The 14,222-nt window shown below is 34.0% G+C and overlaps 2 protein-coding genes across 2 annotated transcripts in view; one reads left to right on the top strand and one right to left on the bottom strand.

Annotated features, from left to right (window-relative positions):
* Positions 1 to 14,222, top strand: part of LOC149900250 (leucine-rich repeat protein 1-like) — a 100,427-nt gene that overhangs the window by 15,065 nt on the left and 71,140 nt on the right. The gene's annotated exons all lie outside the window — the stretch shown is intronic.
* LOC149900260 (uncharacterized) lies at positions 1,506 to 13,851 on the bottom strand. The gene is made up of 4 exons (XM_090113263.1): positions 13,654 to 13,851; positions 13,491 to 13,576; positions 3,062 to 3,248; positions 1,506 to 2,610 (listed from the first exon to the last, which is right to left on the bottom strand). The coding sequence occupies exons 2-4, from the start codon at positions 13,524 to 13,526 to the stop codon at positions 1,970 to 1,972; spliced, it is 864 nt and encodes a 287-aa protein (XP_089969389.1). The 5' UTR covers positions 13,527 to 13,576; positions 13,654 to 13,851; the 3' UTR covers positions 1,506 to 1,969.

Raw genomic sequence — 14,222 nt, 5'->3', positions numbered from 1 at the left:
AGTACCCGCATTTTATGTATTTTCTGAATAAATCATCTACTAAGAACTAACTCGGTTTTGGATAAGTATTCACGATATCACGATAAGTCATTATATTTAGTTATTGAAATTTATATTTTTGGTTTTATGGCATTCAAATGCTTTATAAATATAAATTTATAAAGAATATAAAAAATTCGATCACGAGGTGGGACTCGAACCCGCATCCTATCGCGCCATTCCGGGGCGGATGCCTGACCAATTCAGCCACTCGTGACCCGCCATTCTATTCTTACACCTAACACCTTTACACATAACACCTTTGACCTATTTTTATAGGTACTTGTAAATGGCATGCATACTTGTATAAGTATTACATGCATAATAAAAAAAAGTCGTTGGCAGGAAACTAGTAACGAAATAGGTATAAATAAATTATAAAATAAAAAACATTATTTCAGTTATAATAAAATTTAATTTATATTAAATAAATATTTTTCTTCATAATTTTTCCAGGAAGTTGATTTGAGCATTTAGACTACAGGCCCATGTTGAAAAAATTATGGGTCATTTGACCCACCACCTGACCTATCTAGAATGATATAAGAGCATAAAATAATAAGATTCAGCACTATGACGTCACTCGTAAGCTGTCCACCTGAGTGCAGGTGAGAATTCGAAAGTTCAGGTAGAGATTTTCTCCCCTTGTCTCCATGATTTTTGTACGGCGTTGCGGAATAATGGCTTAAAAGCAGTATAGAAATAGTATGACACAGATGCCGTACAAAAATGGTGGTCCACAAAGTCGGAATTTATTTTTATTTTTCGACAGTTGCCGGGGTAAATTTGGTCATTTGATTTTGAACGGCATCTGTGTCATACTATTTCTATACTACTTTTAATCAATTATTCCGCAACGCCGTACAAAAATCATGGAGACAAGGGGAGAAAATCTCTACCTGAACCTTCGAATTCTCATCTGCACTCAGGTGGACAGCTTACAAGTGACGTCATAATGCTGAATCTTATTATTCTATGCTCTTATATCATTCTAGATAGGTCAGGTGGTGGGTCAAATGACCCATAATTTTTTCAACACGGGCCTGTAGTCTAATTGAGTAACAAAATAACAATACGTTATAAATGCTAACAGATACAAATCAAAAACTTAAATATAATTTTATTAAAATGATATTTTGTGTTGATTGTGTTCATTCAATTTAATTTTATTATTTATATATCTACTTTAAAATTTACCCTGCTTTTTAGTTTTTACATATAACTAATATAGTAACAATAATAGAATTGTTTGCACCATTTATCAAAATATAACTACTTACCTACCTACCTACATAAAAATTTATGAAACCCAACTACTAACGTTTTTTTATATTATATTCTTTTAACCACTCCTTTCTTCATTCCCAGTCATTGCACTTCCTAGCCTAATTTTATCACAATCATATTTATTTCTAACGGTCGTCTAGCTAAAATAAATTAATTACTTTAATAACTAATTTTGATAGTAAAGATTTTATAACAATACAAATAACATTCGTCATTCATTAATAGCTATTTACACATGCAAAAAAGTTTATAAATTAAATAATATTCATTATATTTGACAAATAAAAAAGGATCAATTGTAAATAAAATTTAATTTTCCAGGAATACTAAATTATTTTGAGATCTTTCTCACAGCACACAGTACAAACGAACATATAACAACAGACGATAAAAATATAATTTAAATTATCTTTACCTTAGAGGTAACTTAACAACTGTAAATAGTTATTTGCCTAAGTAATAGGGAAAATATATAAAATATTGACATAATATAAAAGCTTATCCTTGCTTGTAACCACACATTTATGTGGGACAAACTCCATTATTTGCTTACAGCGAGAATAATGGTCCCAGACGCAGCTTATTTATGACCTATGTACATAATGGCACAGTGAAATATCAAGAATAGTAGCAATAAGGCACGTCATAACATTGTATAATCAGCTTGAATGTTATCTAGAGCCCCACGAAGGGAAATCGGTAGTTCCGGTACTTTATAAATTGAATCCGAAAATGGAGGCAATTTTATAGCCTTAGCCGATTTTTCATAACTAGTGAAGGATAAATACAACTGTGAAACCCGATTGATTTCGTCTTCGGTCATCTCAACGGCGCGTAGCTGTTTCCTAAAATCGGCGTCAATTGATTCGCCGCACTTTGGACATATCTCTTCAATGACGTATTTGGTACCAGCCTTTGACGCGTGTTTACATCGAAGAGGTTCAATGAATTTATATCTTTTAGATTTGTGCACTTTTAATTCCCGTTTCTCCTCATCGGAAAGTAGCACGACGAGTTTGTTGCCGACGCGGTCGGAGCCGCCGGCGCGGGGGATAACTTCGCCTCCACCCTTCATCAAGGCGTTATATAGTTGCTCAGTTGGATTGTTAAAGTCGTAATAAACGCACCTCGACTCGGAGCTGGCTTTGTTATTGTTTTCGATGTGGAGACTGTACCTTAGACGGATTTTCTTTGGTTTGGTGCTATACTTCAGGTACACGTGTATTGGAATGTCTATCGACGAACAGCCGGACTCCTGGATCTCATATGGCGGCTCTTGCAGCACTGGAAATGTTTACAATTGCGATGTAATAAACTTATTCATAATAACGAACTTATAAAAGATTTGCGTGGCAACGGACTATCATATTGTAAGATAAGGATAATGAGCGTGTATATCATGCGACTGTTTTTAACACTATAAACATGATACGCTCAAATATAAGTTAGCATCTCATCTTATAATTAGACAAAACCTGTTCCGCTGGATTCTGTCTGTTCAGCCGGTACAGTCGATCGACTGGAATCTAATTTACTATGAGCAGAAAATTAATCGGTTGCGGCGTATTGAAATCATTATTTCTGAACGCGTGACAAAGTGATAACAAGCGAGTTAATAGCGTAATATAAATTTGGTACATGGTTGGAAACAGGTCGTTATGAATGAGTGTTTCGAAAGTCGAGACGTGGCAGGTCTGTAAGTGCGTTGACGTCTGCACGTCATACATGGTGTTACCTCTTTTCGGATAGACGAACGCGCTCGCCGGGTGAAGATGGAAGACGACCTTGTGCACGAAGGCGCTGATGTCGCGGCCGCGCGCGCCCCGCACCCACACGCGCCAGTCGAGTGCGAGCGCGCGCCCCGACGCCGTCCGCCGCGGCTCGCACGCGTGCCCTACCTCCAGCCACACTCGTACACACATCTATAACATCGTATCGAACACATGATAAATATATTCATATAACTTATCAATACAGCTGCTCGCCGCTCGCGTCTTATACTTCGATATTATTATTCGACACGCAGCTATTTATTTCGGAAAGTAATGAGTATACCTATACCTATTGAAAATATTGCATTTTTTGTATAAGTTTAATATGTATTAATAATTAATATTATACTATCAAAAATAATGCTTTCGCACTGATGAAAGATGTCCTACGTATCCCATATGGAAATATGATGAAAATTTCCATCTTCATTCCACTTACTATTATGTAGGTATTAGGTAAGCGTTTAAAAGCATTTAAAGGGAAAACAATTTGATATATACCTACTATTAGATTTTCATAAAGTTTAATTGATCCTTTGAAAAACCAGTAATTCCAATAAAGATGTTAGGTTGCGTCACAAGTTTGTCTACTTCTGGCCTTGGCCGTGAATGGAAGTTGGTATGAAATCATTGTTGCGATAATAGAAGTTGCTGAGAGCAAAATCTTATGTAACAAATTATCATTCAAGGAGGCCATTGAACAATATTTTAATATAACCAACGATCTTAACAATGCACATAAGTATTAAGTACCTACTTATTCAATGAATCTGCATTCTGCATTCAATGTGTCTGAATTCTGAAAACGTAGAATGATGAATTTCTATCCCATATAAAATCCTACATTAGTTTTAATTATGCGGATGCTAGTCCCGGCTCCCGGCAAATGTTCTGCCTTACTCTTATCACTTAGGGGTATGAAAAATACTTAGATGGCCCGTGGCCGATTCTCAGACCTACCCGTTATGCATAGAAAATTTCATGAGAATCGGTCCAGCCGTTTTGGACGAGTATGGTAACCATATGGTAACTAACATTACACGGGAATTTTATATATTAAGATTAATTACATACACTGCAGATCAAAGTACCTGATAAAAAACTATTTCTAAGGTTTCCCCTTTGCAACTTACACAAGCCGAATTTAATTATTTTAAGGCCACAAACATATTATTTATTTATTTATTTATGTAATTATTCTTCTATAGATAGGTTAATACTTCATTATATATCGAACTTTTTTGCCACTTTTGGCATCAACATGACAATGTTTTGGCATTTGAGCTTGGCGAACTCTATCTTTTTTTATTTGTTACACTATTATAAAGTTTTGCCTATACCACAGAATACATAATAGTAGCTAAACGCTACAGAACGGACACTCTCCGCCTCCCGCCAAAATTAAACTTACCTCACCCCCGCGCGATCAGACATAAAATGGGCCATATTTTTCTGCAAGGACGATACGCAACGAAGATTGACAACATTAATCAAATTGACTTAAGGGGCCCTGCTCCGAAATGTATGTTTCTAAATCATGGTTTTTGGATAGAAATCATCATATTTAAAATCCTAAAAAAATATATAGCACAGATAAACGTTTGATCTAGTGACTTTTTTGGATAAAAACACAATATTAAACATTTGACTCGATCAAAAAAAAAATCAGAAGTAACATCGATTTTAAAAGCATAATCAGTTTTATGAGAATTAGGGGAACGCTATGTTTATGAAAATTTGACATTTCATTTACTAATCAGGTTTTACAGGGAAATTTTTGGATAGATTTTTAATTTAGCCCTTATTTTTTTCTATATAAAATATAATACGTAAAATGCGACTCGTGCGCACCACGTCAGTGCCGCCAGAGTCCAGCCGGACGTTATCGAGGGAGGACCTGTGCTAGTTTTGCTCCCGACCACGTTGCAGTCGCCGCTCGCGTATTAGAACCGAGCGGCGAGTAAAACGGCGAGCATGTCACGGTATAAATAAATCAGTAGTTTGATTTTGTTAGTTATCCTAGGATTATTGTTGTAAATATAAATTAACTTCTTATTCTATACTATTAAACGAACAATATTTGCATATTAATATATTTGTTTGTAAATACAGTGTGGAAATTTTCGATGGGCCCTGGGTGAAAGTACTAGAAATACTGGAGATAGCAAATTTCCTTTATTTTTAAAAAGAAATAGAACTGCATTCAAAGATTTTCAAAAATTCATTTTCTTCGACCGGGAATCGAAAGAACTATTAAAACCGCATCAAAATCCGTTGCGTAGTTTCAAAGATTTAAGCGTACAAAGGGACATAGGGACAGTGAAAGCGACTTTGTTTTATACTATGTAGTGATTTTAAACTATGTTTTAAAAATTACCTTGCCTGAGATCCTCTTTTTTATGGGTTATTGAATAGGAATAGCGGCAAAGTTTTGAAGTACTAGTAGAAAGACTATTATGATGTTGGTTGATCTGTATTCAATGAGTATGACAAATATTATTTTTATGAAACAACAATCCAAGATGGCGCCGACGAAAATTTGACTCTTTTCGTGATGGGTGTCATTTTCATGGTTTTTGGGGTAGCAATTAACGAATATGAGGTCAAAACTATAATCCAAGATGGCGCCGACGAAAATTTTACATCTTTTCGTCATGGGTGTCATTTTCATGGTTTTTGGGGTAGCTATTAACCAATATGAGGTCAAAACTAAAATCCAAGATGGCGCCGACGAAAATTTTACATCTTTTCGTCATGGGTGTCATTTTCATGGTTCTTGGGGTAGCAATTAACGAATATGAGGTCAAAACTATAATCCAAGATGGCGCCGACGAAAATTTTACATCTTTTCGTCATGGGTGTCATTTTCATGGTTTTTGGGGTAGCTATTAACCAATATGAGGTCAAAACTAAAATCCAAGATTGCGCCGACGAAAATTTTACATCTTTTCGTCATGGGTGTCATTTTCATGGTTTTTGGGGTAGCTATTAACGAATATGAGGTCAAAACTAAAATCCAAGATGGCACCGACGAAAATTTTACATCTTTTCGTCATGGGTGTCATTTTCATGGGTTTTGGGGTAGCTATTAACCAATATGAGGTCAAAACTAAAATCCAAGATGGCGCCGACGAAAATTTTACATCTTTTCGTCATGGGTGTCATTTTCATGGTTTTTGGGGTAGCTATTAACCAATATGAGGTCAAAACTAAAATTCAAGATGGCGCGGACGAAAACTTTACATCTTTTCGTCACGGGTGTCATTTTCAAGGTTTCTGAATTCTGCTCGAAAAATATGTAAACGGTTGTAAGAAAAATATACTTACCAAATTATCGACGGTAACATTGGGGATTTGTAAATAGCTGTCTCAAAAACCTTGAAAATGAAACTCATGCCGTAAAGATGTAAAATTTTCGTCGACACCATCTTGGATTTTAGTTTTGACCTCATATTGGTTAATAGCTACCCCAAAAACCATGAAAATGACACCCGTGACGAAATTTTGTCAAATTTTCGTCGGCGCCATTTTGGATTTTAGATTTGACCTCATATTGATTAATAGCTACTCCAACTCTTTGAAAATGACACCCATGACGAAAACATTTCAAATTTTCGTCGGCGCCATCTTGGATTTTAGTTTTGACCTCATATTGGTTAATCGCTACCCCAAAAACCACCCACATTTGCTACTTAGGAAAAGTTCAGATTTAAAGATATCATAGGTAATGTGACGAATATAATTTATTTCATTCCGACCGTTTCTCGGAATAACATACATTTACTAAGAAGGGTTTAATATATTGCCGGTAACATAATATTATGATGTATGATAATAATTAATAATTCATAAAAAATTATTTTATACATTTCTTAAAAAGCTTCGATATTGTATACAATAATACAAATCATTAATTGATTATTATTCAAATTGTTGTAAAATAGTCACACTTTTTTAAGTTGGTTGAATACACTAACTTACTTATTACATACTTATATTCAATTATTATTTTGCCTTTTTTATTTGTTTTACTTTTAATTATTACTAGCGGTCCACCCCGGCTTCGCCCGTGGTACATATTTCGCAATAAAAGGTAGCTTATGTTCTTTCTCAGGGCTTAAAGATTATCTGTGCCAAATTTCATCAAAATCGGTCCAGTAGTTTATGCGTGAAAACCATACATACATACATACAAACCTTTCCTCTTTATAATATTAGTATAGATTACCAATATTTTCAGAAGAAAATAAATTAATGTATCCAGAACGAGAGTTTCATTTTAAACTTTAAATGTATGTATAAAATAGACCAAAAAATTTTTACGAGAAATTAACAATAAATTATCTTTTATATTGTTTCTATCGATTTGAATAATAAAATAAAATTTGAAAAAGGAATGTTTCCTTTCAGAAAAATTTGCTATCCCTAGTATTTCAAGTATTTTCCATTCAGGGCACATCGAAAATTTCCACACTGTATATTATATACAAACAAATATATAAATATATAGCTCGTTTAATGGTATAGGATAAGTAGTAAATTTATTTATCAACAACATTCCTACGATAGCAAATAAAATCGAACTACTGATTTATTTATACTGTGGCATAATCGCCCGCCTTCATAGGTCACCGGAGTTCATGCCGCGCCGGCTCCTGCGCAACGCGGGCGCGAGCCATCTCAGTGCCTAAAATGCCTAAACTTTCAGTACAAAGGGCTCTTAAAGTAATTTTATTATTTTGGATTTGTGATTATCGTTTTTCGTAGAAAATGGTTAGATATTGTGCTGTTTACGGATGTATTTCATCAGAAAAACGCGAATTTTTTTTACGCTAGTCACAAATGTGCCAACCATAAAGCGTTAACACACACATTTGCAGTCTCTACAGTGTGACTGTCAAAACGATCATTTTGTATGGAGTGTCCGGGGTGTGCCTATACTATAAAATACATCTTATATATAAAATTCTCGTGTCACAATGTTAGTCTGCATACTCCTCCGAAACGGGTGGACCGATTCTCATGAAATTTTCTGTGCATATCGGGTAAGTCTGAGAATCGGCCAACATCTATTTTTCATATGTACCACGGGCGAAGCCGGGGCGGACCGCTAGTATTATATAATACCTGTGTAATTATATAAAACCTACGTACCTATATAATGATTCATAAATTACGAGTTACGAACGTATATGCACCGTATATAGGTACGACGAATTTAACATAGCCAGCATTACCATGCGCTTTTTAATAGGATTCTAAATAAATAAATAAATTAGGTAAGTAGTGTAAACTGTAATGATAGAATGTGTTTGTTGTTTTTTTTTTTTTCATTTTTTGGAGTCAACTACTTATTTTTCTTACATGTTACTATAGTACAAAATAGAAACATATGAGAGAAACAGTTAAAAGCAAAAGCTACGGAGACCTGAGTTGAACAATCTTTTTATATAAACTATCTACCAAATAAATTTTAAACGTTTCTAATTTTATTATACCACGCTATTAAAAGTAAACCTGAACTCTGAAGAAGTATTCACGATTCAAATTACAATAAATCTGCTGAATTGAAATGATTGTAACGTATTTTATTGCGAAGGCTAAATTAAAGCTAATCTTTTAAACTAATTGGATAATCTAATAATTATAAATTATTTCCTCTAAGCTTCTTTAAGTTGTTATCCTTTCAAGTGTTTGCTTATCCTATAAATATGTAACAATAATCATTATATTACGCTTTTTTCTTAAATAGTGGTTACAAAAACGGAAATAAACGGTATAAAAAGCAATTTATTGCTAAATTCGAAATTATTTAGGTCATACTTTGAATAATATAAATCCTATAAACTATCTACCTAATGTTTTCTACACAGAACATTAAATTTTTTTTATTATGAATTATGACGTAGTTCGAAAAAGTTCACTTTATATCATGATATTGTAACCACGTCTTTCCTTTTTTGTTGGAAGATTTCAATGGATTTGTATGTAAAAATATTAGCTAGCAATATTTAAAATGCAAAGATGCTAATACATATTCCTACTCCGCGGTACTCTACCGACGCGAAACCACCAGCACTGTACGGCGTACCATAGAACATATTATTATACTCTAATGCGACACTGTACTCACTGTGGTTTTGTTCTCACGAATTATATTGTGAACTTCCTGTGTATATGGGGTCGTACGATATTGTTATTGTACTTTAAAATTATCTTGTATATTCTAGATATTCTACTTTCTGATTCCATCATCTATAATAGGTATAAGGTAGTATTTTAAATACAAAAGCCTTTCTGTTGAGCTTTAACGATTTTTGCGTGGCACAGTTTTGTATGAAATTGCTTGCTTGAACTTGAACTTGCTTTACAAAAATCTGAAATATAAATTTATACTTATTGCTTGAGTTTTTTTGCGCGTATTACTCGGATTCATTATTTATAGTCAATCCCGATGGGCATTATCCAATTTTTCCGTAAAGCCAATTTGCGTATTTTTTTGGTAAGTCACGAATCTCTGTGGAGACTCAAAAGCGGAAACATTGGAATCAGCTTTATTACAAAGTAATAATAGTATGACATTCATTCTTAAAATAACATGAGGACAAAAGCTGTGATTCTGTTAAAAAATCGTAGGGCTAGAAAGTAGAAGTTTTTATTTTCTCTTTTCTTAGTTTATTGTAGATAATTATTTATAGAGTTATGGCTACCTGCCCCTAATTATTCTTTGACGTGGAAGAAGTCAATTAATTAGTACTACCAGTTTGAAAACTTAAACTTTAATACATACTTAGGATAAATGAATTTAATTGAAAATAAAAACCGGCCAAGTGCGAGTCGGACTCGCGCACCGAGGGTTCCGTATGTGATGTAACTAAAAATTTATGGTTATCGTAATTTTTCCTTTATGTATACTATAAGACGTTGCTTCGTACCAAATTTCAAGATTCTGAGTTCACGGGAAGCACCCAGGTTTTGATTCCCTTGCAAGTGTCGAAAATTTGCGGCATAAACGGCTGTATCTTTTGATTGCGTTGGCTTAGAAGTTTGATTTTTTCACAGCTTCAAGGGACAGTAGATCTGAGTAATTGATATAAATTTCAGCTTCATACCTCCACGCGTTCCTGAGAAAAAGGGTCTTGACAGACGGACGGACGGACGGACGGACAGACGGACAACAAAGTGATCCTATAAGGGTTCCGTTTTTTCTTTTTGAGGTACGGAACCCTAAAAAGGAAAAATTTAATTTAAATGTAGTTAATCAGTCTTTGTTCTTTAGTTCTCAGTTCTCCTTATATGTCTCGTAAGAGTCCTAAGAATTCGACGAAATGTACCGCCCAAGAAGAAATTTAAGTCTGATGACTTAATATGTTTTTGTTTTAATGACATTTGTAAGTAATGAAAAGCACATTTAGTTTTTCATTACTTATAAACAACTTATAAATGTCTGCTAAGTATGCCCAAATAAAGAGTACATACAGATACCACATTCATAAATTAAAGTACCTAAATAATAACGTTCTACGTTCGATGATTTTTTTGTTATGAACTAATCATGAATGGTAATGGTAAATGGTAATCACTCGTATAAATAAAGGTAGGTACTTAGTATTTTATATTTGAAAATTAGCATTATATAAAATTTTACTGCATATAATATACCAGAGATTCTTATATCTCGCAAAACATTACAATATGTATTGTCTACTAGGTCGTCGAACTTTGTTTAAAGGATTTTTAAATCCTTGTGTAATTTTCAACTTCCTTTTTGTCACAACATTTTAATAAGTAGGTACATACTTTATTATTTACAAAGACAGTTAAATATGTATTAACCTATGGTATTAACTAATAGACTATATTCATAATTAAAAAAATATTTACTTCAATATGACTGTAACAGATTTAGCCAATCTTCATTACTTGGCAATGGCAAGCCAAGTTTGGTCGTTTATAATTAAATAGTGGTAACTATTATTTTATATTTTATTGCAAAATGTAATGGGTGACCTCCGTCGGAATATCCACATCACAAATAATAATTAAGATAAGATTTGTGTTCTATTGTAACTTTGTAAGCTGTTATGTAATCTTTGTCAATTACTATTGGCCATAGGATGATTTGATTTAGCAACCAATTCATTTCAAACAATTAATATAATACTATCTTTTATCATTACCAGTGATTTTAACCGCTTTTAAAAATTAAGTCCCTTTTCCCTTCAAATTTCTTTAAGAATAACATAATCTAATATCACAGACTAATAATAATATACTACGTATACAACTAATATCTATCTACTAAATTGCAGAACGATCGGTTTGCTAGTTTAGCCGTGAAAGCGGAACATATAAACAGAGCGGGTACTTTCGCGGTTATAGTAAATTAATGACCGTAGGATTTTTTTTTCAGGTAAATTAGTTTTTAGTTGAATACTATCAGAAAGATAACGTTTGTGACAGTGGAAGGTCCTTTGAGGCAGTATGACTGTTTTTAGAATAATACTTTATATTTTATGGTGAATATAAACGAATGAAGTCGCGGGCTAGTATGGAAAGAAAAAAGGTCTGACTTTGATTTCATGTAGGTATAAAAGATAAACGCGCCTATAAATAATTCTGGAAATTATTGATTCGTTTTTTGAGCAGATTCTAACTGTAATGTTGCCAGCTTCGTGAATCATGTTATGCTTTTGCTTAGGTTATCATTTTGACTGATTATGTGTTTACATTGCTTATACATTTAAAATTACTTACTCAGTGCAATTAAATCATTAAATACTCAAACACACCTCATTTTTACGTTCTTTTAAGTATATTTATTTTTAAATAAAACGTTAACGTTCTGTGGTTTGATATCTAATTGATTGTAGATAATAAATGTAGGTACAATCACGTACAATGTATTTGTCATTCTATCAGCGTAAATTGGCAACGATCATTTTATGGCCTCTTGATAGTTTTTGTTGATATTTTTTCCTCATGGGCGCTCATGCTAGACAGTAAACAGCTGATAAAATACCAGCTGTAGTAGATAAATAGTATGTATTTTGTCAAGGTGTAGATTATAGACAATATCTATTAGGAAAAATTTATGTAATCTTGCGTACCTACGCTTAAGAAATCTTATCTATAAAACCTATAATCAGGGCTAGTTGTGGGCTAGGATGGATATCATTTGGTAATGTACCTTGTACCTACTTCATAGTGGAAATCAGTCAGCAATGTTTCATAAAACATTGCCGATTGTTTTCGTAGAGCTGTAATGTGACAATCATAATATGTTTATTGACCAATAACACAGATTAATAGTCATCGATTTAGTAAAAGACATTAGTACTTTTCCGGGTTTGGATACCTCATAGGTACCGATCACTTATTATATTTTTGTCTTTTAGATTTTATATATTTAATAATACATAGAAGCCAGTTCCATTTGGGCTTTGGTTTAAAGCCCTACATTAAAAGGAATAACTCAATGATTTATCTTGATGCTAAAGTATTATTTCAGAAACATCCCTCTATATTTTCTTCATTTGACTTAAATTAAGCCTAAGCACTCGAAAATCACCTCAATATTTCATTCTCATATATTTTTTGACCCTCGACACTGTATCGCAAAAAAATCCAATTAGTAGTCATACTCTTGCGTGCCAACCCGCGTTGTTGTTTATTTACAGTTTTATAATATTCTACAGAGATACGGAGGAAGTGTTCTCGGGGTCACGCAAAGTGATGAGTTCAACGATATATGATATGATATCCCTGAAGAAAAACATTTAACTACACATATATATAATAATATAATGCAATTGTAGAATGTAGACTCTACATTCTACAATTCTACACAGCTCTACATTGTAGAGCAAAAATTCAATAAAATAATGATTGCATAAATGGTGTATATTTAAAAATATTTATCATTTTATCCATACAGTTGGTAAAATAAGTTTTTGCATCAGTTTAAATCGTTTTGGTCACGCCTATTGAACATTAATAGAAAAAATATCATATAATTACTAGCGATAAGTTTTTAATTCTAATTACGAGGAAGTGTTCTGAGCTGCATAAATCTTTAGCAGGTGTTTGATAAAACTGTTTGTATCGGAACCAGTTATATTTGGTATGCGGTTGAGTGCGTTCATTTCCCATAACAACAAATTGTTTAGTCATCCTTCGACTCGATTATCTGTGTGTATCGACTTCGAATGATGTTGATAAGGAAAATGTAAATACGAAGGTAATTAGGCACAGTGTATCATCGCAATGTGTTTTCCAAATCACATGAATGCACAAGCGCGTCGTTCACACCGTCACACGCTCAGTCGCTCAGTTCGCGCTCGGAGAATCGCAGAATCACCTCGCAATATTTTTTATGCGACGAACACTCACCGGCTTCTCATGTTGCTGTCGGGGACCTTCAGTCATTTTCTAAAATGTGATAAAACCGCCGCTCCTCGTGCGGTGACGGCTGACATCTGTAACAGGCCATCGAGGTCACGTTAGATCTCCGAAGAGCACCGATCACAATAACATTCCTCGCACAAAAGCTCACTTGTGTTGTGTTGGTGACAGGCAAAGATGCATTAGGCAGCTGTGGGATTTCGGCGGTAATTCAAGCGCGCAGCATGTCTGACACGGAGTCGTGGCCGAGGTGCGTTTATCACTGGCACGAGAGCCGGCCATGAGCGCGCGGCGCGCCTGACGTCAGCCCGTGACGTCGGGCCGCGAACCGCTTCCTCCGCGCCGCGCCTCGCTCTGACGGTAGCAGCAGCTGACGTGTAGGCGCCCACGTCTCGTTTTACGTAACTTTCGCGCCAAACTTCTATACAGCACTGACCTGCAAACATATTAATTAAATATAATATATTATAATTAGCATAATTAATCTTAATGAATAACATCAACGGTATCATATGAATATTTCTTATTCAACATTATAGTTTGTTAAATACTTTATCGCCTTTCAAGAGTTGTTAGCAATCACACATATTATACATTGATTTCAAGAACATAAAAAGGATGATAAATATTAGACCCTACGTTTAGGTTTCTAGCTTCTACATAATATTATTTACTTCTGATTAAATCTCTAAATATCTGATAATTAATAATTCAAGCATA

The sequence above is a fragment of the Colias eurytheme genome, chromosome 19 (assembly GCF_061535395.1).
Source record: "Colias eurytheme isolate Ceu_HAF_F1 chromosome 19, ilColEury1 Martin Lab GWU primary, whole genome shotgun sequence".
Taxonomy (NCBI): Eukaryota; Metazoa; Arthropoda; class Insecta; order Lepidoptera; family Pieridae; genus Colias; species Colias eurytheme.
The sequence above is the reverse complement of the archived record's forward strand: the minus strand, read 5'-3'. Positions and strand labels throughout refer to the sequence as shown.

Excerpts from the sequence above, each read along its gene's own strand:
- LOC149900260 (XM_090113263.1), bottom strand. The coding sequence starts at position 13,526 with ATGACTGAAGGTCCCCGACAGCAACATGAGAAGCCG. Across the intron at positions 3,249-13,490 it reads GACAGCAACATGAGAAGCCG|ATGTGTGTACGAGTGTGGCT; the intron begins GTGAGTGTTCGT and ends ACGATGTTATAG. Across the intron at positions 2,611-3,061 it reads GTTCGTCTATCCGAAAAGAG|TGCTGCAAGAGCCGCCATAT; the intron begins GTAACACCATGT and ends AAACATTTCCAG.